Below are 23,485 nucleotides of genomic sequence, written 5' to 3' on the forward strand. Positions count from 1 at the left end.
ACAAATCAAAGAATGAAAAGAACCAAATGTGACCTTTGGGCAGGCTTTCATGTCCTGATTTCCTAGGAGTATGATCTGAGTCACAAGAGGTTCTAGACTAAAGTGAGGCCATTTCCCCCAGGCTTTAGGACTTGGCTTTTAGGAAAGTAAAAGGGTTCAATCCCAAACTCACAGGAATCACAGAGCATCCTTGATGTTAAACCTGGAATTAATCAAGAGAATCATCCAAAAGCAAACCAATAAAACAGCTACACGAATTTGTGAGAAAATGTCTGAAGTCTAAGATTTGTTCTGATCTACCTCTACCAAGTACCTTCCGGATATTTAACCAATCCTGAAGACGATGTTTCAAATCTTCAACCAGAACAGAAAAGCAAAAGACTCTGCATACCAGTTCCACTTTCAACCTGACTCTCTAGTGACCCACAATTTCAGTACAGAGACTGCAGAATCTTTTCCTTAAATTATTATTTATAAAGGAACTCTCCTTTATCTTTTGTCAGGGCCAAAATTCAAGAGATATTCTCCAAATCCCACAGAACTCTGACAGCGTTCCAGAGACTTTCAACAGGGTTCTATTGTATGGGCAGGTTTCCAAACAGACATCAGTGTCTAATAGAAATAGACAGATCTAACAGAGCTCAGAAATTCCTGCCACCCCCCTCCATCTTCACCTCCACGCTCACAGTCTCCACCAACCCCCAAAGCGCTCACGTGTCACAAGGACTGCTTTGGTATGCAGACAAGGCAGGTCTTCCCACGAGAACACAGACAAGCCTCCCCGGTCAGGCAGCAAGCGCCCTCTCCCCCAAAGCAGCTCCTGTCACGGACACAGGAGGTGCCTACCTGCTGCATCAATTCGGCTGCTTCATCATCCCCGTTCCCCACACCAGGATTCTTCCGCACCACACCTGGGCCAGCCTTAGGGGTTGCAGTAGTTCTGTGTGTTGCAATGGGCCTCTGTGGAGCTGAGAGAGGAGCAGAGTTTTGTTGGTTTTTTTTAAGAGAAGAGATTTCAAGACGAAAAAAAACCCCACCAACCAGAGGAGGCTGTGACCAACTGCCCTCCACAGCTATGCAGTGAAGACACCCAATGCAGAGAGCCCAGCATGCAAGACTGCGCCCCGTGTTTGCCCAAAGTGGTTTCTCATCCTGGCAGCACAGTTAAGTACCAATTTTAGTCACGATCTTTCGTGCTGGAAATAAGTCCTTTGGTGTGGTCTTTTTTCCGTTGGGGTGGACAGGACTATCATCTGAAAGAGGCAAAATCATTCTGGCACATACAGATGATCTACCTTAACCCAGCTCCAACCAAATCCACAGACAGGGCAGCTTCATGGAGCAAAGGAAAACTTCACGCCAGGAGCTCACAGCCCCAGCTGTTGTGGGGTGCCCATGATTCCCCATCTGGAAAGTAAGGTGCTTCCTAACTCAGAACCTCAGGCTCCCTGGATTGGGAAGATGAGGGGGTAGAGACTGCTTTGACCACTAATGACTTCAAAACCCCATCTTGCTTCCCCTGTAGAAGGTGTTTAGAAGGGTTAGGAGAGAAAAGCAGCACAGTGACCGGGATTTACAGACTTCTCTCAGTAGGAATGGCCAAAGCAGACAAAGACAAGGAAAAAGTAGTAAAGGCGCCAATCTATCTGCAAGTTAAACTAATTAAGAATAATCAAGAATGGGCTTCCTCAAGGTAAATTTATCTTCCATGATTTTATTCATTCATTCAGTGAATACTTTATAAAGCTTGTATATTATGCCAAGCTTAGAAACATCTCATCTTCCTGACATCCCAAACTGTCCCATAACCATAAGGCCTTTCACCCACAGTAACAGGCATTTCTGTTAGAAGATTTCTAGCATATGTTTTAACCTGAAGACTAAACACTTAATGCAAGTCTCTACATGCCTGTTAGCAGCATCTGAAATATGAAACACACAGGGTTATCTATGCAGTTCCCCATTCTAAGAAGCTGAAAAATAAAGTACTCAGTATTTGGAGAAATCTGAACCCTCATATACTCTGCTGATGGGAAAATAAAATGATTCAGTCACTTTGGAAAACGGTCAGGTAGTTCTGCCAAAGGTTGAATGCAGAGTTATCATAAAACCCAAGAATTCTGCTCCAAGAGTATACTCTTAGATACATACCTAAGAGAAAACACACGCCCACACAGAAACTTGTATACGAATGGTCATAGCAGCACTGTTCAAGTAGTTAAAAACTGAAAAGAACTCAAACTACCAACAACTGATGAATAAATGAAATGTGCTACAGCCATACGATGAAATATCATTTAGCCATAAAAAGGAATGGAGCACGATACATGATAGGACATGGATGAACCTTGAAAACATTACGCTAAATGAAAGACGCCAGACACGAGACTGCGTACCTATAATTCCTTTCAGAAGTGTTCAGAATAGGTAAATCCATAGACAGAGAGTGGATGAGTACTTGCCTAGGACTGGCGGGGAGGGAGGAGAGTTGGGGGAAAATGGGAAGTGACTGCTATTAGGCACACACGAGGTTTCTTTTTGGGGGTAATGAAAATGTTCTAAAACTGATTATGGCAATAGTAGAACACACCTATGAATGTACTAAAAACCATTCAATTGTATACTTTAAATGGGTGAACTGCACAGTAAGTGAATCAGAGCTCAATAAAGCTATCAAAATTACTAAGTACGCAATGTCCCTCTCTACCTACCAGATGCATCAGCCTCTCTCTCAAGGTACTATGCGACTTTAACGTTCTTGCCACCCTCTGGAAAGGAGGAGTTAGCATCTGTAGAAATCCACTCTGCCCCAAAGTATATGTTCTGTGAGCGTATGACTGCAAACACATTTGGACCTACCAAGACAAGATTTTTAAAGAAAATCCCTATAAACAGCTTCCCCCTGCCTCCTAGATTCTGCTGGCAGCTGAAGTTCTAGGGAGGGCAGGGAAGCCGTAAGCACAGGAAGCTGATCTGCAGACAGAACGATGAGACAGAGCCAAGAGCAGTCCCTGAGAGACCTAGAAAGCTCCTTCACATCCTGGGAGTTGAGGTCTGGTTGTCACTTTCCCATCCCAGGGCTCTAAGATGAAATGTCCTTGTGTTCAAACTAACCTCTCTTTTACGTGAGCTAACCTGAGGGATTAACCTTTACTACTAAAGAGTGTTGGCAAAATCACATCTTGTAACTCATTCAGGCCTCAAGAACAGCCCTCTGGGGCAAGTACTTTTATGGAGGTGGAAATGGCAGGGTAAATGTGAAGTGCTTACACAGGGCTCCAGAGACCTAAGAACAAACACAGGGCCCTGACGCCACGATCCATGCTCCTGCCACGTGGCTGGGATTACACTCTTTAAGCTCCCTAAGCCTATGGCTACCCAAACACTTCTGGTTGAATGCTGAATGAATGAATACCTAGAGCACTATTATTTGGAAATGGAATTTTTGTGTGTGTGGGTTTTTGGGGTTTTGTTTGTTTGTTTTACCTGCACTGCTAGAGCTGAGAGGTTTCTTCGGTTTGTTCAGAGCTGGAGCAACAAGGGAGGGGGCCACCGCAGTTTCTTGACCTTGTCTGGCAGCTACAGGGTCATAGTCTTTCCCATCATAGTTTGCATCAAAAAACTTCTTGAACCACTGAACGAATTCAAAATTGTCCTGAAACTTTCCTTTTACTAATTTGTCCACAGGAATTATCTGCAGAGAAACATAAGACTGTTTAGCCCAAAGCAAGAGAGGCTTCTGGCAAGCATCAAACGTGTCCATTCATCAAATCAGTATAAAGCTCTGCCAAAGGAGAAAAAAAATATTTTAGAGGCAAGAACTCAGTGCTAAGTAAGCCCCTGGAAGTTTGTAGAGCAAGTTTCACTCAATTTGCCTCCCACAGAGAACTTAACAACAGCCAATCCCCCTCTAAGTCCAGCAAAAGAAATCAGAAATGCAAAAGAAACAAGTATCATACATAAGTCACACACATCCAAACACATCCTAAGATATGTCATTCCACTGTAGAGAGTAAACCTCCCACGGAACTTGCATGGCCACAGTGCCTGTCACAAGGTATGAAATCCAGAGCACAAACTAACCACAGGTATCCACGATGAACTGTGTTAAACAAATTTTGTCTTAAAAATAGGTCAGGGACTTCCCTGGTGATCCAGTGGTAAAGAAACCTGTCCTGCAACACAGGGGACGCGGGTTCAATCCCTGGTCAGGGAACTAAGACTCCAGATGCCGCGGGGGCAACTAACCCTGCACGCCACAACTACTGAGCCTGTGAGCCTCAACTAGAGACCCCACATGCCACAAACTACAGAGCCCATTGCTCAGAGCCCGTGCTCCATAACTACAGAGCCCATGAGCCCTGGAGCCTGCCACAACTAGAGAAGAGAAAACCCGCAAGCCACAACTAGATAGAAGCTCACGTGCCGCAGCAAAGAGCCTGTGCTGCAACAAAAGATCCCATGTGCCACAATGAAGACTCAATGCAGCCAAATAAATAAATAAATAAAATAAAACAAATATTTAAAAAAAAAATAGGTCAAGCAAGGTACAGAATCAGTCCTGCGATAGACTGATGGTATATTTTTCAAGTAATTCCAATCCTATTAAAACATACTTTAAAGGACTCTGTAAGTTTTTTTTTTATTATACAAGAATACAGTGTTAACCGGTTTGCAAGGCAGAAACAGAGACACAGATGTAGAGAACAAACATATGGACACCAAGTGGGGAAAGTGGGAGGGGGCGGGGGGAGGTGAATTGGGAGATTGGGATTGTCAAATACACATTACTAATAAGAAAAAAATATCATATTGTACACTTAAATATATGCAGTTTATTGTATGTCAACTGTATCTCAATAAAAGTTCTTAAAAAAATAAAAATTAACTAGTGAGAAAAAAAAAGGATACAGTGTTATTAGGTATTACTTCAAATGGTGGGACTGCTGGCCAGAGCTTATCTTTTAACTCTTCAAGGAGTCCAGTTACAATCTGAACTATATCCACCCCTCTGAGCAAATAAGTTTTTAAAAATTCCTTTTATGATACTGAAACACTTACAAATAAAATGTTATGTCCTGAACTCACTTCAAAATAATCCACGAGTAAGGGGGTGGGACAGAGGTATACATGAAACAAAATTGGCCCTGAGTTGATAATCGCTGAGGTACATAGGAGATCACTGCACTATTCTCTCTAACTTACACACTTCAGAAATTTTCATTATTCAAAACAATAAATTCCATAAAAAGAAAAAGAAAAATTACTGTGTATAATAAGCTACACCTAGTTTAAACTACGCCTGACAACTAAATAATATTCTTACAATACAAATGCATATTTTATATATTGTACAGAGACAAAACTGAAATAAAAATAAGACAGATTTCAAAGTAAATAAAAAGCAGATACAGCAGCAAGAAAATCAGGGGGCTGATTACAAGCTTTACTAAAAAAAAAGTCTGTTCTCCCCCCCCACCCCCCGCCCCAAATGGCTTAAAAGATAAGCCCTTCTAATGGGGATCTACTAAAACAGAGATATTTGTCCTAATGAAGCCTGGTGGACTGTGTTGCTCAGAGCTTCAAATAACCTTGGAGGCAAAAGTGAACTTTCCAGCACCTGCCAGCCAGCTTCTTTGTACTTTGTTATAAAAATCAAGTAGTTCTAGAATCTTCTCTATTAGAACTATTTATTCTACCATATGGTACGCTTTATAGAAGAGTAAATTCAGAGATTAAACGAGTTAGACCCCAGACTAATACAGATTAAATAGTAATTAAAAAAGAAAAATCATGGGTACAGATTCACAGATTGATTTTCCAGACAATTACCAATTTCACGATGAAGAAAGACCACAAGGGAACCGGGGGTAGGAGAGCAGAGGGAAACTTTGCTCCCCGTAAATTCTGTTAACTGGAGGAAAGATAACCATATAAACTGAGAAAAGAAAAATGAAAATGTCCGAAGTCATGGGCCAGCATCTGTATCCTTAGTAATTACCACTAGTTAAGAAACACCCTAAATGAAAGAATAAAGTTTACTTACTTTGTCAACACCCATCCTCTTAAAACCTGCTTGTAGTATTTTGAAGTTCTGGATGTACTCATGTTCTAGCTTAGCTTGGAATTTCACTTTCTTCAAGGCAATGGAGCCAGGGAACAGCATGTCCATAAACTGACAATAGGCAGCCCCTGAATGAGTAACAGAAGGAAATACACACTAGGTCATTAAATGCTGTAGCTATTACTGAAGCAGGGTGAAAATTTACCTAAACCCACTTAACATACTAAATTTTAGAACTTGTAAAGTGGACCTACAAAACCCCAAAGCTTCATTACCACTCAACTTCAAAATTGATAACAGGACTGTGGTTTCACCTGGTAAATTCTACAACACACTTGCAACCTGGAACCCCACGATGAGGAAAAGAGGACTGTTTCCACGAAATTTTAAAACTATTCTTTATATGAAACCAGCATGACAAGAAAATAACAACTACAAAGAAAAATGAATGCCAGTGGGAGGAGGGATTTCTCTAGTATTTCAAAGATCCATCCTCTGACCTAGGTTAAAAGTGCTTTTTCTAAGATTTTTGCCTCCCTGAGCTTTTTAAATCTCTAAATAAACTTAACCTATTGTTTTATAAACAAAGTTGAATAGAAGACATTTTTGTGTTCCTCCATTTAATTTTTTTCAATTGTAAAGGCCACTAAAAGAAATTATTGCATATATTTCATTCCATTTGCTCCCCAATTTCACTCCTTCCTCCACTTGCCCATTTTTATCCATCACCACCCCCAAAAGTGTTTTCCTGGCACTTAATATCTCCAGGAATGTTATTTCTCTAATGCCTACCAAAATGCACTCTCCTAATACAGAGCAGGCTTCATGTGCACTTACTGCCCTCTCAGGAAAGGAGGCAAGAAATCCAGCGACTAAGCAATAGGTGTTCTGCAGAACAAGGCCACCCTTAATACATGTATTTGATTTACTTTAGGGCCAAACTGGCTCCCAGCCAGATCTGGCACAAAGAATGCCATTATCATTATTTTTGGAAAGATGCAAAGAAAGCAGAAGCACTTCAGCAACCAGAGTGACACTTTTAGTAGAAAGGAGCACCAGAAAGTGAAAGCCTGATTCTTAAGGTGGCTGATTCATTTACACATCCAACAAAAATATACTGTGGAAATTATATACCAGGCAATGAATTAGCAATATTTATGCTTTTTAAAATGGAAGCACTAATAGGTTCCTAAATTCTACAGGACAATGATTCAGTCTCTTTAACAAACTAATAGCGTGAAGAGTGATAACTGTTATATTTTAAAGGAAAATTTAAAAGTCATAATTTACCAGTTGCAACGTACAGATCTGGTTTGGATCCTGGTGCATACAAACCAACTTAAAGCACACACACACAGAAGATCATCTATTCAGCATCTATACCCACAGCAATGCTTTACACATGAAAGATATTTTTTCTGAACCAGCAAAATAATGTGCATTTACTAAATTCTCAGGCCATTCATGGGGCTTTCCATTCAAAACCACTTAAAAACAACCGTCATCTGCTTCTCAGAAAAACCTGCTTCAACTGAAGAATGTTCAGTTTTTATTTTAAAGGTAGAAGAATCCTTAGAGCCATTATAAATTTAAAAGCTGAGGACCAAAAACTGTGGCCCAAGAATACAGAGGCCAGAGACCAAGCTTAGAACCAGACCCCAGGTATTCTGACTCCCTGACCACTGCTCTTTTCCATGTCATTATATACTGTCTCAGAACACCCTACCCTGGAATAAAGAAGCATTTCCTGGATCGGGGAAGAAAGAGGTACACCATGCTGCTACACTCTAACTGGCTGAAACAGTTAATATATAAGGAAAAACATGGAGACCCCACTAAAAATAGACAAATCAACTGGACAATTCATACCAAAAAATGTAAACAGCTAATAAACACATGAGGATCCAACCTAACAAAATGATTTTTTTTTTTAAATACAGCAAAGGGGGACTTCCCTGGTGGCTCAGTGCTTAAGAATCTGCCTGCCAATGCAGGGCACACGGGCTCGAGCCCTGGACCAGAAAGATTCCACATGCTTCTGAGCAACAAAGCCCCTGTGCCATAACCACTGAGCCTGGGTTCTAGGGCTCACGAGCCACAACTAGTGAACCCGCGTGCCACAACTACTGAAGCCTGAGAGCCTAGAGCCTGTGCTCTGCAACAAGAGAAGTCACCACAATGAGAAGCCAGCGCAATGAAGAGTAGCCCCCACTCGCCACAACTAGAGAAAGCCCTTGCGCAGCAATAAAGACCCTAACGCAGCCAAAAATAAATAAATAAATTTATTTAAAACAAAAAATACAGCAAAGGGAATTCCCTGGTGGCCCAGTGATTAGGACTCTGCACATTCACTGCAGTGGGCCCGGGTTCAATCCCTGGGGTCAGGGAACTAAGATCCCACAAGCCGAGCAGTACAGCCAAAAGAAAAAAAGAAGTAAATGTAATAAAGTAATACCCATTTAAAAAAAATACAGCAAAGATTTACACATGAAACGTGTATAACTATATTTATTCCATAGTCTTTTTTTTTTTTTTTTTTGGCACACAGGCTTAGCTGCTCCGCGGCATGTGGGATCTTCCTGCAGCTGGGATCAAACCTGTGACCTCTGCATTGGCAGGCGGATTCTTAACCACTGCACCACCTAGGAAGCCCCTATAACTATATTTATGAGAGGAAAAAACGGAAGCAACCTGTATGTCCAACAGTGGGAGCCACCAATTACATAAATTTGCACACCATCGCCTAAGAGAATATCATGCAAGCATTCAAAGCACATTTTTAAAAAATTTTTTCTGGGAAAAGCTCAAGATTTAATATTAAAAGAAAAAGCAATATACAAAAACATATCTATAAAATGTTACATGCACAGAAAAAAGACAAAAACACAATGTATTAGATTAAACCATACAAAGTTATTGTTTTGTAGATCAAAAATGATTCAACAGCGATCATCTCTGGGGAGTGGTACTGAATACATTCTACTGTTAAAATATTAATTATGGGGCTTCCTAAGTGGCGCAGTGGTTAAGAATCTGCCAGCCAATGCAGGGGACACAGGTTCGATCCATGTTCCAAGAAGATCCCACATGCCACGGAGCAACTAAGCCCGTGCGCCACAACTAGTGAGCCTGCACTTTAGAGCCCGTGAGCCACAACTATTGAGCCCATGTGCTGCAACTACTAAAGCCCATGCGCCTAGAGCCCATGCTCCGCAACAAGAGAAGCCACAGCAATGAGGAGCCCCCACTCACCGCAACTGAAAGAAAGCCTGCACACAGCAAAAAAGACCCAAAACAGCCTATAAAATAAATAAATAAATACATAAATACATAAATTTATTTTTAAAAAAATTAATTATATACTACAATGAACATTACTTTTATAATCAGAACACACGAAAAGAAGGTAAATGTTTTTTAAAAAATCTGTCAACTGCTTTTTTACAAAAGGGCTCAAATCTCCTGGCCTGTAAATATCTCAACTGGGTACAGAAGAGGTTAAAAGGGGCTTTCCTTCCAGTCTCTGCCTTAATAACAAAAGGTGGCAACATAAGCAGGGCATGAAGAGGACCCCTCTTAGATGGCTGCTGTCCCAACGATTTGGAGCAGGAGAACAGGTCCATGGCTGGAAGACGTACAGACTTACGGTAGGACCAGCTGTATCATGGCACCAACCACCAAGTCTCTGCTGCCTACCACAGCCCCATCCTACCAGGATCTGTACTACAAGCAGAGAACACACAAGCGCACAATGCAGCCCCTGCTCCAAAAGCTTGCAACATCTCAGGTGCACTGACTCTCAACCCTTTGGGTTAAGGGTCCCTTGGAGAATTAGATGAAAGCTGAAGTCAACATTCTACACAAAATAGATGCCTTCTGGGACTTCCCTGGCGATCCAGAGGTTAGGACTCCGCACTTCCAATGCAGGGGGCATGGGTTCAACCCCTGGTCAGGGAATTAAGATCCCACATGCTGCATGCTGTGCCCCCCCCCCCCAAAAAAAAAGAAAGAAAGAAAGAATAAATACCTTCCTATCAGAAAACTCTAGATTGAGAACTCTGAGTTTTACACAAAGGAAACACTCTATTAAACGTAAAAGTGTTCAGGCTTTTGGGAGCAGGTGAGGCTTAAGTCATCCTAAAGGGTGAATAAAATTTGGAAACAGAAGGCTGTGAGGAGTCATGAATGCAGATGCTAAAAGTCGTCCTCAAGATATTTTAACATGCGAAAAATAATCCTATTTTAATTTTAAAAGCAAGAAGCAACATTGTGTGCTTGTATTTGTTACTTACTGCAACAGTCTGCAATAGCAATAGACTGGAAACAAACTAAATGTCTGTTAATAAGGGGACTGGAGAAATTATAGTACCACACAGCCAGAAAAGAAAAGAAAAAGGCACCTGCTGCATGGGTATGGAACACTCTCTAGAACGTCCAATGCGATTTTGGAAATGTTACCACTTGTGTAAAGGAGGGGAAAGTGAACACACACACAAAATATGGACAGATGGGACTTCCCTGGTGGCACAGTGGTTAAGAATCCACCTGCCAATGCAGGGGACACAGGTCCGATCCTGGTCCAGGAAGATCCCACATGCCGCGGAGCAACTAACCCGTGCGCCACAATTACTGAAGCCTGTGAGCCTAGAGCCCATGCTCTGCAACAAGAGAAGCCACCACTGAGAAGCCTGTGCACCACAATGAAGTGTAGCCCCTGCTCACCACAACTAGAGAAAGCCCACGTGTAGCAACGAAGACCCAACGCAGCCAAAAATGGATAAATAATAAATAAATAAATCTTTAAAACAAAAATACATACAGATGTTATCTGTACATTTCTGCTTGTACACACTCTCTCCAGAGGCCATCCAGCTGATAACACTGGCTACTTCTGGGTTGGGGAACTGGGTGGCTAGTAGATGGGCTTACTTTCCACAGGAGACTTTTCACTGTTAATCTTTTTGTTCTTTTTGAATTTTAAACCATTTGAGACTTTCAGTTATTCAAAGAGTATGTCAATTATGTTTTAAAATTATGGAAAATACTGAAAGCACAGCTAAAGTGAGTAACCTTGGGCAAGCTGTTTAACTATAAAATGGGGATGATGGTCCTCACCTTCCAGGTTATATAGGTAAAACACTTTGGAAAGTGCCTGGCCTATGGTAAGAGCTCAATAAATAAAACCATAATTGGGGGAAAAAATACAGCTAAAAGGTAACGACGACTGCCACTGGTGACCACACAGCAGCTCATGGTCATCTTCTTAATGTTTCTATAAAGACCCGATTATAACCAGAAGAAAGTAAGTTTCTTGTCTTTTGCTTTTTTTTTTTAAATTAATTAATTTATTTGCTGTGTTGGATCTTCTTTGCTGCTGCGCTGGCTTTCTCTAGTTGCAGTGGGGGGGGCAGGGGGGCTACTCTTTGTTGTGGTGCGCGGGCTCCACAGTACAGTGGCATCTTTTGTTGCAGAGCACGGGCTCTAGGTGAGTGGGCTTCAGTAGTTGCAGCATGTGGGCTCAGTAGTTGTGGCTCACGGGCTCTAGAGCACAGGCTCAGTAGTTGTGGTGCACAGGCTTAGTTGCTCTGAGGCATGCGGGATCTTCCCCGATCTGGGCTCGAACCTGTGTCCCCTGTATTGGCAGGCAGATTCTTAACCACTGCCCCACCAGGGAAGCCCTTGTCGTTTGCTTTAATTAACGCAAAGAGTTACTTGAAGAATTAGGCAAAAAAATGTAAAGAGATACTTCCTTGAGCAGAGGAGTGACAAAATAAAAAATGGTCTCTTGGAAAGGCTGCAGACTATCGTGATACAATGAAAGAGGAGTGGGGGCAGGGGGCCTGGAGGGAACGCAGGGCCAGGTTAAGAGGCCACTGTGGCAGCAGCCTGCAAACTGAGAAGGGGCTACAGCCAAAAGACCCTGCAGAAAACACAGAGCAGTTTGTGAGTTAGCCTCAAAAGATGATTCTCAGGCCTGCAACACTGGAAGAATGGTGGACTTATGGCCCAAAATGAAGTGTCTGGAAAAGGGAGCCAACCTGAGGAGAAAACAAAGTCGGGGAGGCCTGGTCAGGGGCATGGTCTCACCCTCAGAGCAGCGCTGGGAATAAGACTAACAAGCTGTTTTATATAAACTCAAGGGCTGGCAGGGCCCCACAATAAGCTAAGAAAAAAGGAAACCCAGCATTTGCCTGGGAGCATCTGAACACCTCTCCTATTCTGTATAGCACAGGAACTGTGAAGGAGGCCAGGCTGGAGGGGAGAAGGCAAGGAAGAGAGATCCAAGAACATTCAGTGAGGGCCATTCGACATGTTCAGAGCACCATGCTGGGCCCTTGGGAAAGTGCAGAGGGGCCTGATCATGGTCTGGAACTGACCGAAGAGAGCAATGGAAAGCAACTGACATCCCCAACACCCTTTTTGGGGGGGCCACGCCACCCAGCTTGCAGAATCTCAGTCCCCCAACCAGTGACTGAACCCTGGCTGCGGCAGTGAAAGTCTGGAGTCCTAACCACTAGGCAACCAGGGAAATCCTTTTCTTTTTTTTTTTTCTTTTTTCAGCATCGCCCTTTTGATACAAGCAATCCCTCATCAGAATCATTCTCTGTGGACTTCCCTGGTGGCGCAGTGGTTAAGAACCTGCCTGCCAGACTTCCTAGGTGGCACAGTGGTAGAGAATCCGCCTGCCAATGCAGAGGACACAGGTTCGAGCCCTGATGTGGGAAGATTCCACATGCCATGGAGCAACTAAGCCCGTGCGCCACAATTATTAAGCCTGTGCTCTAGAGCCCGTGAGCCACAACTATTGAGCCCATGTGCCACAAATATCGAAGCCCACACACGTAGGGCCCGTGTTTCACAACAAGAGAAGCCACTACAATGAGGAGCCTGTGCACCACAATGAAGAGTAGCCCCCGCTCGCAGCAACTAGAGAAAGCCCGTGTGCAGCAATGAAGACCCAACGCAGCCAATAAATAAATTAAATAAATAAATTTATAAAAAAAAAGAAAAAGAAAAAGAATCTGCCTGCCAATGCAGGAGACATGGGTTCGATCCCTGGTCTGTGAAGATCCCACATGCCATGGAGGAACTAAACCTGTGCCGCAACTAGAGAAGCCGTGCAGCAACGAAGACCCAAAGCAGCCAATAAATAAATAAATAAATATTAAAAAAAATCATTCTCTGTGATCAGGGTTTTTTCCTTGACGACTATGTTTCCAAAATACTTGATGACTAACTCTCCAAAACAGAGAGACTACAGAATGTAATCAATCTTGAAACAACTGGCCAACTCCATCACTTAAAGTCACCCTCACCTTATCTCACTACAAGGGCCCAGAGAAGGCTCATTTCACTGCTGGAGGCAGGGAGCCCACAATGCTGATAAAACTCAGCCATTTCACGGCAGCCAGCACATGAATAGTGTAGGACCTCAGAGCTTTGCCCTCTCAAGGGAAAAACCTATTCCTACCTTTCAAAGCTTCTGCTTGGTAGAGAATTCTGATCTGCAAGACCCTCTACTCATCCGAGGTAAGATCAGGAGGGACCAGGCACCAGTGTTAAAGGTCACTGGGACTCTCCTGGGGCCTCAGTAAACACAAGCATCTGAGGAGCCTCACTTTCTCTCCGACTCCAATCCTCTGGCAGCAGACCTTCTTCAGGGACACAGTGTCTGCGGCTCATCCTGTTTGGTCTCACACTGGAAGCTGAGACCCCCATTTCCTAAACACCAATGTGAAACATGATGCAACCTTCTACATACTCTGAGAAAAGTCCCACACGACTCTCAAGAGGGGAACTAGCCGTGAATGAAAAGAAGTTCGTTTACAAATCACAGAAAGTATTCTGCACGTTCTACTGGAGAAAAGCACTTTATCTAGGATGAGAAAAATGGCAGGCAGCAGGCAAAGCTGAAACTCTTCACATTTTTAAGGAGACGATATCACTATAATTGATAATATGTATTTTACATTTGTCCAACTCTCCCCCAAATGCTTCTTTTAAAAAGCTATAGTGGAACTTCCCTGGTGGTCCAGTGGTGAAGAATCTGCCTTTCAATGCAGGGTATGTGGGTTCGATCCCTGGTCAGGGAACTAAGATCCCACACTTCAAGGCGCAACTGAGCTCATGCGCCTCAACTAGAGAGAGAAAACCTACACGCCACAACCAGAGAGAAGCCTGCACACTGCAACGAAGAGTCCACACGCCACAACAAAAGATCCCAGTGCTGCAACTAAGACCCGACGCAGCCAAAATAAATAAATAAAAGAAATAAAATAATAAATATTAAAAAAAAAAGATGTAGCATGTATACAGCAGAAAGCATATGAGATGTGTGGTCAGAAAGATCTGGGTTCAAAATCAAGCTCTATAACGCATAAGCTGTGCCCCATGCAGCCTCCCCTGTAAAATGAGAAGGTGTCCTGACCCTTGAGAGACCTAAGCTCACCTCCAGGATCTGGTGCAGAATCAGTATCTGAGAGCTATTTTTACAGGTGAGCCTCACAACAGCCCAATAGGTGAGCCAGATCCTACTACCCCAGTTTACAGATGAGGAACCAGAACTTTACGGGACTTGGGACTTCCCCGGTGGTCCAGTAGTTAAGACTCTTGTGCTTCCAATGCAGGGAGACCTGGGTTCAATCCCTGGTTGGGAACTAAGATCCCACATGCCACGTGGTGTAGCCGAGAGAGGGAGAGAGACAGACAGAGAAAGAGAAAGAAAAGCAAAATAATTATTTAAAAAAAAAAAAAAAAAAAAAAAAAGAACATTATGGGATTCATCCAAAGTCACATGGCTCAGAGCAGGCTGAAGTCTCTTCACGCCCAGTCCTGACCGTGGATGACAGCCCCCTGTCTGAATGAGATAACTCTGGAGCCAGATCAGCACATGTACAACATATCGACAAATGAACAGAGATCTCATTTTTGAAATAACTAAGTGAAATACACCTTGGAGTATATTTAAAACAGAGAGAGGTAAATTTAGGGAGAAACTGCTGCTGAAAAAGCTAGCTCCAATGAAAAGTAAGATGACCTCATCCTTCCCCATTAGTCATTAATCACGGGGCAAACAAATGCTTTAAAAGCCTCCAACAAATGGGGATGTGGCAGTGAAACTGAGGAAATTAACAGTAAGTAGGGGAAAAACAGCACAGATCTAAGACTAACAGCCAGTGCCTGCGACTAACAAAGCAACTGATGTTTAATAAGCACAACTCTTGGGTAACCCTGTCTCACTATACAATTTCACATCAAGCCTCTCTGACCACCTATAAAACTGAAATTAAATCTCACATGGCAGGGATTTCCCTCCAATTGGCTTTTCTTCCAATGCAGGGGGCCCCAGTTTGATCCCTGGTCAGGGAACTAGATCCCACATACCGCAACTAAGACCTAGCACAGCCAAATAAATAAATAAACAATTTTAAAAAATAAAATACTAATCTTCTTAAAAAAAAAAAATCTCACAGGGGAACTAACAAGACAAGCAAATGAAACTAAGATCAAGACTAAGACCCAATTACAAAATAAGGAAGTACAGAAGCTAAATTAATTAAAAGACTTCATATAAATGACAGCAATAATTTTAAGCGATCCGAATGACACTAGTCAGTAAAAGAAAAGTCTGGAGAACAAGTACAGTACAGAGCTTGAAGGACATGGGCTCCTGACTTCAACAAAGGTTCAAGCCTCAAATTTGTTCTTGGTTGTATAACCCTATACTTGTTACGCAGTTTCTCAAAGCCTGTTTCCTCATCTGTAAAATAAAGTTAATAAACATCCCGACTGCATAGAGGTACAGTGATAATAAAGATATATTTGAAAAGTATTTACATAACCCTGACATAAAAGTGTTCAATTAAATGACTGCTGTTCTAATTACTAGGAGAAGCTGAAGTTTCTAATTCTCTATCCCAAGATCAAGATAAGAATTTAAGAAGCAGCACGATACATAGCTCATCCTTCTACTGGCACATTCTTGACCCCACCTCCTATCTGGGGTAAATCCAGTTTTGATAACCCTAACACATGACATACGTTCTTAATCATGTCAGGACAGTCAGGGGCAGTCAGCAGAATTCATAAAAGATGAGACAGGAAGTGTTCGGAGGAAGCAGAAACTGGTAACTCTTTTATGAAAAATAATTACCTACAACCTAAAGTTTATACCCTCTGATCCAGTAATTCCACATCTAGGAGTCACTGGGAAATAGAGATAAAATTTATGTTAAAGGACACTAAAACTAGCCATTATTCACAATGGAAAAATTAGAAATAACCTAAATGTCCAAAAATTGGGAAGATATTAACTCCACCATATCTGCAGAAAGAAACAGTATACAGCCATTAAACTTAAGTATTTCCAAGACAGTGAAGGACACTAGAGAATATCCACAATATAATTAAGTAAAAAAAGCTGGAACATACACAAATATATATGTGCACAGAAAAGCAAAAGAAAACATCCAAACAGTGGCTTTCTCTAAATAATGAAACTACCTACATTTTTCATTTTCTTTTCTCTAGTTTTCTAAATGTTACACAATTAGTACAGACAGAAACAGAACATGTTTTTGTTCTTGTTTTAAATCATTACCTGTCTGCCAGATTCTTAATAAACAGTAGTTCAATAAAGTTGTGGCTGAAATGGCAAACTTGCCTGACTCTGGTCTTGGGCTACTTAGAGTAAGAAACGCCACTGATAAACTAACATAGATCTAGAACAATTACAATTATTGTTCTCAAATCACTTCAAATCTGGATGCACAAGAGTGCAGATGGAGAAGCTGGGGCTAAGCTGCAGGCCTCAGAATGGCACCTCTACAGTGGGAGACGGTGGACACACAGGCCAGAACAGAGCACGTTCTTTTTAAGCACAGTTCCTCTCAGCAGTAGAACTAGGGCAGGGCTGAAAGAAACAGGGCAGCCCCAACACAGAACCTGAACCTGCAACTTTTGCAATCAGATACAGGCCTATGCATCTCTGAAGGAAACTGCAGGCTTTCCTGGAAAAGGGGTCTACTGGATTTCTCTTACCTGAGCACAACTGTTCAATCTTTGTCAGATTCAACTGCAGAGACTCATTGATCCAGGCCAGCATGTCATGTCGACTGAGGTTATCGCTGGTGACCGACGTTGAGTACACGTTCACTGCCATCTTCTAAGCGTGTGAGGAAAAGAGAAGGGCTCGCATTATTGGGCAGCAAGAAGGAGTAAGCATTTCCTGAAGCTACCAGAGCCGACCTGTGGGGACACTCAATTTATAAGCCCCACCTTCATTCCCAACAGGCCAAACCAGAGACACTAGGGTTCCAGCCACGAGCCTGGATTTCCATGAATAAACATGACCTGAAACAAACTGCCCAACACCAGCCAGCCTAAAATTCAGGCCCCATTTTAATGTAATTGGTATAAAACTTTAAGCTACAAAAGACATTAAGTAAAGGAATGATCAGGTGTTTCATGAAAAGAGGCTGATGCACAAGCAGGAACGTTCTCTGCTTAGAAAACGTCAATCCCAGTTTATCCATTAACATATCAAAATGTTTACACCAGTTTTCTTCAGATGATGGGCTTTTTTATTCATTTCTCTTTATAGTTTCCACTACAAAGTTTTCCGAATTTTCTTTAAAGACTATGTCCACTTTTATAATCAAAAACTTAACCTTTTCAATAAGCTATTCTACAAAGGTGGTGGCAAACGACCTCGCAGTGAAGAGCCCTTAGTACCGACTCTCTGCTGAGCCTCCTGAGGACAGGAAGGCATCTCAGGGCCTACTGAGCACCAGTAGGTTAGCAGACACTTGCCACTTAACGCAACAACTCGCTGCAAGACTCACTGTATTCTCTTCACTTTACAGATGAGGAAAAAGGAGCAACGCTGAAGCCCAGGAACTGGCAGCCAAGTCTGCCTGGCGCCATCGTCCACATTCCTTCCCCTCCCCTAGAAAACCTGCCCCTCACCTTTCTGCCAGGCTTTCCAATTCAAATCAACAAGCACACAGAAACACATTAACTTAAAATGGTTACCAAGCCCTGTTCTAGGAACAGGGAAACAGATGTGCAGGAGAAACAAGTTGCCTGTCCATAGGAAGTGCACTTTCTAGAAGTCTGACACCACATACACAAACAAATGTCATTTCACACTGACCACTAGGGGAACATGGTCAGGGAAAGCCTCTTGGAGTTGACATTTGAGCTTAAGAATCAGAAGGAGGCAGCCACGCGGAGATGTGGAAGAAAGGTGGCTACAGCCCCATGAGCAGAAGGGAGAGCAGGAACGGAAGTGGGAACAGAAGTGAAGAAGCCAGATCCTGTTAGGGCTCTGTAAGCCATGGTGAGGAGTTTAGATTTTATTCTTTAACTGTTAAAGAATACACTGTGGGGATTTAAGTGGGGGTAGAATCACATTCTCATTTAAGTTTGAAAAAAATCACCCTGGGACTTCCCTGGCAGATCAGTGGTGACCAATGGGAGCATGGGTTCGATCCTTGGTCAAGGAACTAAGATCCCGCATGCCATGCAGCCCGATGTGGCAAGGAGGGAAGGGAGAAAGGGAAGAAGGGAGGGAGGGAGGGAGGAAGGAAGGAAGGGATCACCCTGACTGCTGGCGGAGAACAGACAATGGGAAGGGAAGACGCAAGCAATATGTGAAAAGGGCAGGTGTATCCAGATCTAAATGAAATCGCTGGGCAATTACCATGAGGACACATGACCATAAAACATTAACTTTCATGGTGACCTTGACACTTGTAATTTTCTTCATTTCATGTGCATCAATATGACCAATGGGGGAAAAAAGTCAGAGCAAATTTGGAACCTCCACGGGACCCCATGCTCTCTTTTGGCACTTCATTTTTTCACCTAGTGACTAGCTAGTCTTCTCCATGTGTCTCCTGCACGCCTCACAAGTCACAAAGCTACAGAATGTGAGTGCCAGAAAAGATGGAGATCTCCCATCCAATCCCCTTTTTATGAAAAGAGGTGACTGAGGTCTGGAGAGAGAAATGACTTGACAGGTCTGTGCCCTCACATCCCACATTCCCCCATCCCTCACGGCACTTGGCACAGTGCCTTGCATTCGGGAGGGCTCAGTAAATGCTACTTGTTTTCAGGCAGGACAGTGTCAAAGAGAGAAAAATATGTCTACATAAACTTTTCTCAGAAAGCAAACTATCAGCACTATTACTTAAACTCAGATGATAAAACCATGGTATACGAGGAGCCAACACAATTTAGTTCCTGACTCCACTGGGAAATTAATCCCACAGCACTTCATTCAAACCTCTGCAACTGTCATTATCTCTTCATTTCTGAATCATCCCCAGATGAGATCTGGAGCAGTAGGCAACTTGCTCCATGCCAAGAGCTGTGAGTATTTGAAGCCTGGGTTTGAATGAGTGAGGCTACCACTCATTAATTATATGACTTAGGGCAAGTTACTTAACTTCAATACACCTCAGTTACCTTGTCCGTTAATGCCACCTATCTGAAAAGGGTGAGGTGAGGCTTAAATGAGATAAGGCAAAAAAAAATGGTTTGGTATTAAACAAACAAGGTCCAGGGCAGGGAGGGACTAGTCTCCTATCTCCAGTGCCAAAAACAGTGCCTGAGACCTGCCACCGCCATTTCTCATCTGCAACCACTGCAGCAGCCATCAAATTAGTCTCTATCTCAAACTGTCTTTACGCAGCAGCCAGGGAGAAGTTTCTGAATCAAAATTCAGACCAAGTGTCTCCCCTGTTTAAAACCACTGAATGAATGAATAAATGAAACGCATACTGTGTGCAAAATGCTATTATCAGGTTCTAAGGAGAGACACATCCAAACAAAAACCATTACAGTCCCAAGCTGAGCACCTGTAATCTATTTTGGCAACATTCATACATACATACATTGGGTATTGTGTGTGTCATGTTGCCATAAAATGTAAGCAGCTGGTTAAGCCACGTGGGTCTCCTGACCACACCCCAGTTCAGAAAACCTAATGGCCTTTCATCATCATATAATTTAAAACTCTTTCATTAGCAGTATATTAATACCTGGCCCCATGTGCTCAGCAAACTCTGCAGCCACTAAATTCATGGGGTTAGGCACCCTGTGGATGTGCAATAAACATCCACTGACTCAACCACTTAATTGGCTCTTTCAGGCAGTCAAAACAGAGCCCCGTTCTCAGAGCCTTAGCTACAGCTAGCGACAGCTCCCTCTTCCTCTACGGGGATCCCACTGCTTGGTCTCAATGGGAGACCCCATGACCACCACGCAAACCTCATCCCCCTAAAAGGCTCATTGATCCAGGTTTCAACTGCCTTGAAAAAGCTCCCCTTTGCCTCTCCAGGTAACCTCTACTCCTTCAGCACATCTCTGAGCAGGCTCCCAAACCCACTCTGATTCACTGCTGGCTGATAAGCACCTATTACTTTCAAGGCACCATATTGAGCCCTATGGAAAGAGGGGGAGGAAGGTGCCACCGGAAAAAATCAATGTGAGTGGCTTCTTAGGTGGTGCAGTGGTTAAGAATCCGCCTACCAATGCAGGGGGGACACAGGTTCGATCCCTGCTCCAGGAAGATCCCACATGCCACGGAGCAACTAAGCCCGTGCACCACAACTATTGAGCCTGCGCTTTAGAGCCCGTGAGCCACAACTATTGAGCCCATGTGCTGCAACTACTAAAGCCCATGCACCTAGAGCCTGTGCTCCACAAGAGAAGCCACAGCAACGAGGAGCCCGTGCACCAAAACAAAGAGTAGCCCCCACTCACCGCAACTAAAGAAAGCCCGCGCACAGTAAAAAAAAGGCCCAACACAGCCAATAAAATTAATTAATTAAAAAAAAAAAGGCAATGTGACCCTAAGTAAATACTTCACCTTTCCAGATCACAAACAGCTTACCTGTAAAAAATAACTCACCTGTAAAAGGTGAACAATATCTTCGTCAAAAGGTGGTGGTGAGGATTAAATGAGAACCTGAGTGAAAAGCACAGCATGTCCTAAGCTTCCCTATGTGCCACAAAACGCTACACGTTTTGACACACCACCACAAAGGACACACTGGATGAAACATGGTCTCTAGATCTGGACCTCAGGGAGACAGCATAATACAGAGGTTAAGGGCCTGGACTCAAGAGTCACAAGCATGGGTTCAGCCACTTGCTGGACACCAAAAAGGAAAACCACTCTCAGCGTCTCAGTCCCCTAATCTGTAAAATGAAGACAGTATTTCTTAGAGACAGCATAACAGTAAATAACATAATGCCACACAACACCTGGCTCACAGCAAGCGCCCAACTGGCAAGCAGTTATTATTACTGCTCTTAGAGATCCCCCATCACAGAGGTGGATGGCAGGCCTGGTGTGCCTTCCTTCAAGTGGGCCTCAGAAGTCTCACTCCCAAAACGGAGCAGAGGCCAAGCTCTGCCCCGCAGCACCCCAGGTCAGCTGTGAACCAGGGACTGAAAAAGCACTGTTCATATCACCCTGTTATATTGTCTTCCCAGTGAGCATATAAAATTATCTTTTCCAGGTATTCATTTTCTTATTTCCTGTCTCCCCACCATAAACTCCTAGAAAGCAGGCCTTTGGCCTCCTGCTCCTGGGTGTACAGCCAGCGCTTAGCACAGTGCCTAGCACCTAGTGGACGCTCAACAAATACCGATGAAGAAAGGAAGAAGTCCAGTGAGCTGGCTTGCTTTTTGCTATGCACCACGAGAAGAGCTTTCCACATGCAGTATTATCCTTGTCCCGTCTTACAGATGAGGAAACCGAGGCCCAGAGAGGTTAAAGCATCTGCCCAAGGTCGCACAGCACGGAACTGAATACAGGTTAGAATCCAAAACCCGAACTCTTAATCCTCAGACGGCACCGTCTCCTACAGTGGGGGATCTCAAGAATCCCCAGCAGGACACACTTCAAGCACACACACGCCCCCTACGCGGCCCGGCCACCCCGGAACCTCCTGCTTCAGCCGTCCTGATTCCACGCCTCGGCCGCGGCCCATAAACCCCCACGCCACCGAGGGGCAGCCCCCACTTCCGGCCCGAGGCCCCGCCCCCGCGCCCCCGCCCCCAGGCGCGGCGGAGAGCGCGCGCCCCCCAGCCCAGCCCGCGCGCGCCGGGTCACGGCCCCGCCCTTCCCCCACCCCGGCCCGAACCGCACCGCCGAGGGGAGCGGCTCGAGCACCGCCCGCAGGGCCCGCCGCCGCTCTGCCCGCCCGGAGGCCCGCCCAGCCGCCCCCCGGCCGCCGCCCCGTGCCCGCTGGCCGGCTCACCGGCTCTCGGCTGGACCGCGTCCGCTGCCCGTACCCGGCTCCGGTTCCGTCTTCGTCTCGTTCAAACCGCCTGACCCCGCCCGCCCGCCCGCGCGATGACCTCACACGTACCCCCCCCTTACGCGCGGACGTAAAGGCTCGTCATCGCCCGCCGGCTCCTTTTATAGAGAGGGACCAAGCCGCGCGCCGGGGGCGGAGCCCGACACTTGATGGACCGCTGGTCGCCCACGGGGCGGGGCGCCGGCTGCCGGGGCAGTGCCGCCGCGTGGTCTGCAGCAACCAACGAGGTCCCTCCTCGGCGCGGTGTGACTCCGCCTAGAAGGCGGGATCCAGTGACAAATTCTACACCCCAGGAGCCAGGAAAAATTGGTTTTACAATGAAATTCTACAAAAATGAGTTACTGGATACAAAATAAATCAGGCGGTTTGAGGAAGGACTTAAAATTCACCTCAGAGGCACATTCTGTGACCATTCTATCTAGAATGACCCTGTAATCTCATCATCCGTATTTTCTTAGTATAGTCATCTTGTCTATTTGTTTATGCCTTTATTGTCTGCCTTTCCATAAGTTCCACGGAAGCAAGGCTCTTCTCTATCCAGTTCCCACTGTGTCCCAGAGCCTGATACATACATTCTTAGTAGAGACTTGCTCAAAGAATGAATTACACCCACTTTACAGAAGAGGAAACTGAGGGTCAGAAAGGTCGATTGCCCATCATCACAAAGACCGATCCAGGTTTCGAGCTGGCTTCCTTGTCCAAATATCATTTATTCATGTGTTCAAGAAATCTTTATTTTCCCCGATCAATCAGGCCCCAGGGATTTGGTGGTGACCAAGAACCAGACATAGCCTCTGAGCTCTTAAAATTTCCAATCTGGCACGGAAGGCAAACCACATCACATAATTACACATCACTGTTTAATTACAAAGCAGACTTAGTGTTAGGCTGGAGGAGGCCATGGCGGGAGTGATGGCACCTACATTGCAAGGAGTAGGGTCCTGGAGGCCTCTTCTGGCCTGAGTCTCTCCCTCCCCTGAAGCCTGGAGAGATGTTCAGGGAAGAATGGGTTGGGGATCTTGGGCAGGAGCTATTTATCAACTGGCCTGGAGGCACTTCAATATTTTAACCACCAGTACTGCTGGGT

At 44.2% G+C, this 23,485-nt stretch overlaps 1 protein-coding gene across 6 annotated transcripts in view; it reads right to left on the bottom strand.

Moving 5' to 3' along the window:
- MAPRE1 (microtubule associated protein RP/EB family member 1) overlaps nucleotides 1–22,443 on the bottom strand; it is a 29,442-nt gene extending 6,999 nt beyond the window's left edge. Inside the window, exons 1-6 of one of the 6 annotated variants that reach the window (XM_057701867.1) lie at nucleotides 21,724–22,024; nucleotides 20,982–21,038; nucleotides 17,105–17,228; nucleotides 6,047–6,192; nucleotides 3,487–3,694; nucleotides 847–968 (exon numbers count right to left, since the gene is read on the bottom strand). In XM_057701867.1, coding sequence (XP_057557850.1) covers nucleotides 847–968; nucleotides 3,487–3,694; nucleotides 6,047–6,192; nucleotides 17,105–17,225 — 597 coding nt within the window. In that variant the 5' untranslated portion in view covers nucleotides 17,226–17,228; nucleotides 20,982–21,038; nucleotides 21,724–22,024. Of the gene's footprint in view, nucleotides 1–846; nucleotides 969–3,486; nucleotides 3,695–6,046; nucleotides 6,193–17,104; nucleotides 17,229–20,981; nucleotides 21,217–21,723; nucleotides 22,025–22,338 lie in introns of those variants that run through there. The other 5 variants (XM_057701868.1, XM_057701865.1, XM_057701869.1 and 2 more) reach the window with 5 other exon arrangements.
- Nucleotides 22,444–23,485: the final 1,042 nt, after the last annotated feature.

This window comes from Hippopotamus amphibius, chromosome 12 (genome assembly GCF_030028045.1).
Source record: "Hippopotamus amphibius kiboko isolate mHipAmp2 chromosome 12, mHipAmp2.hap2, whole genome shotgun sequence".
NCBI lineage: Eukaryota > Metazoa > Chordata > Mammalia > Artiodactyla > Hippopotamidae > Hippopotamus > Hippopotamus amphibius.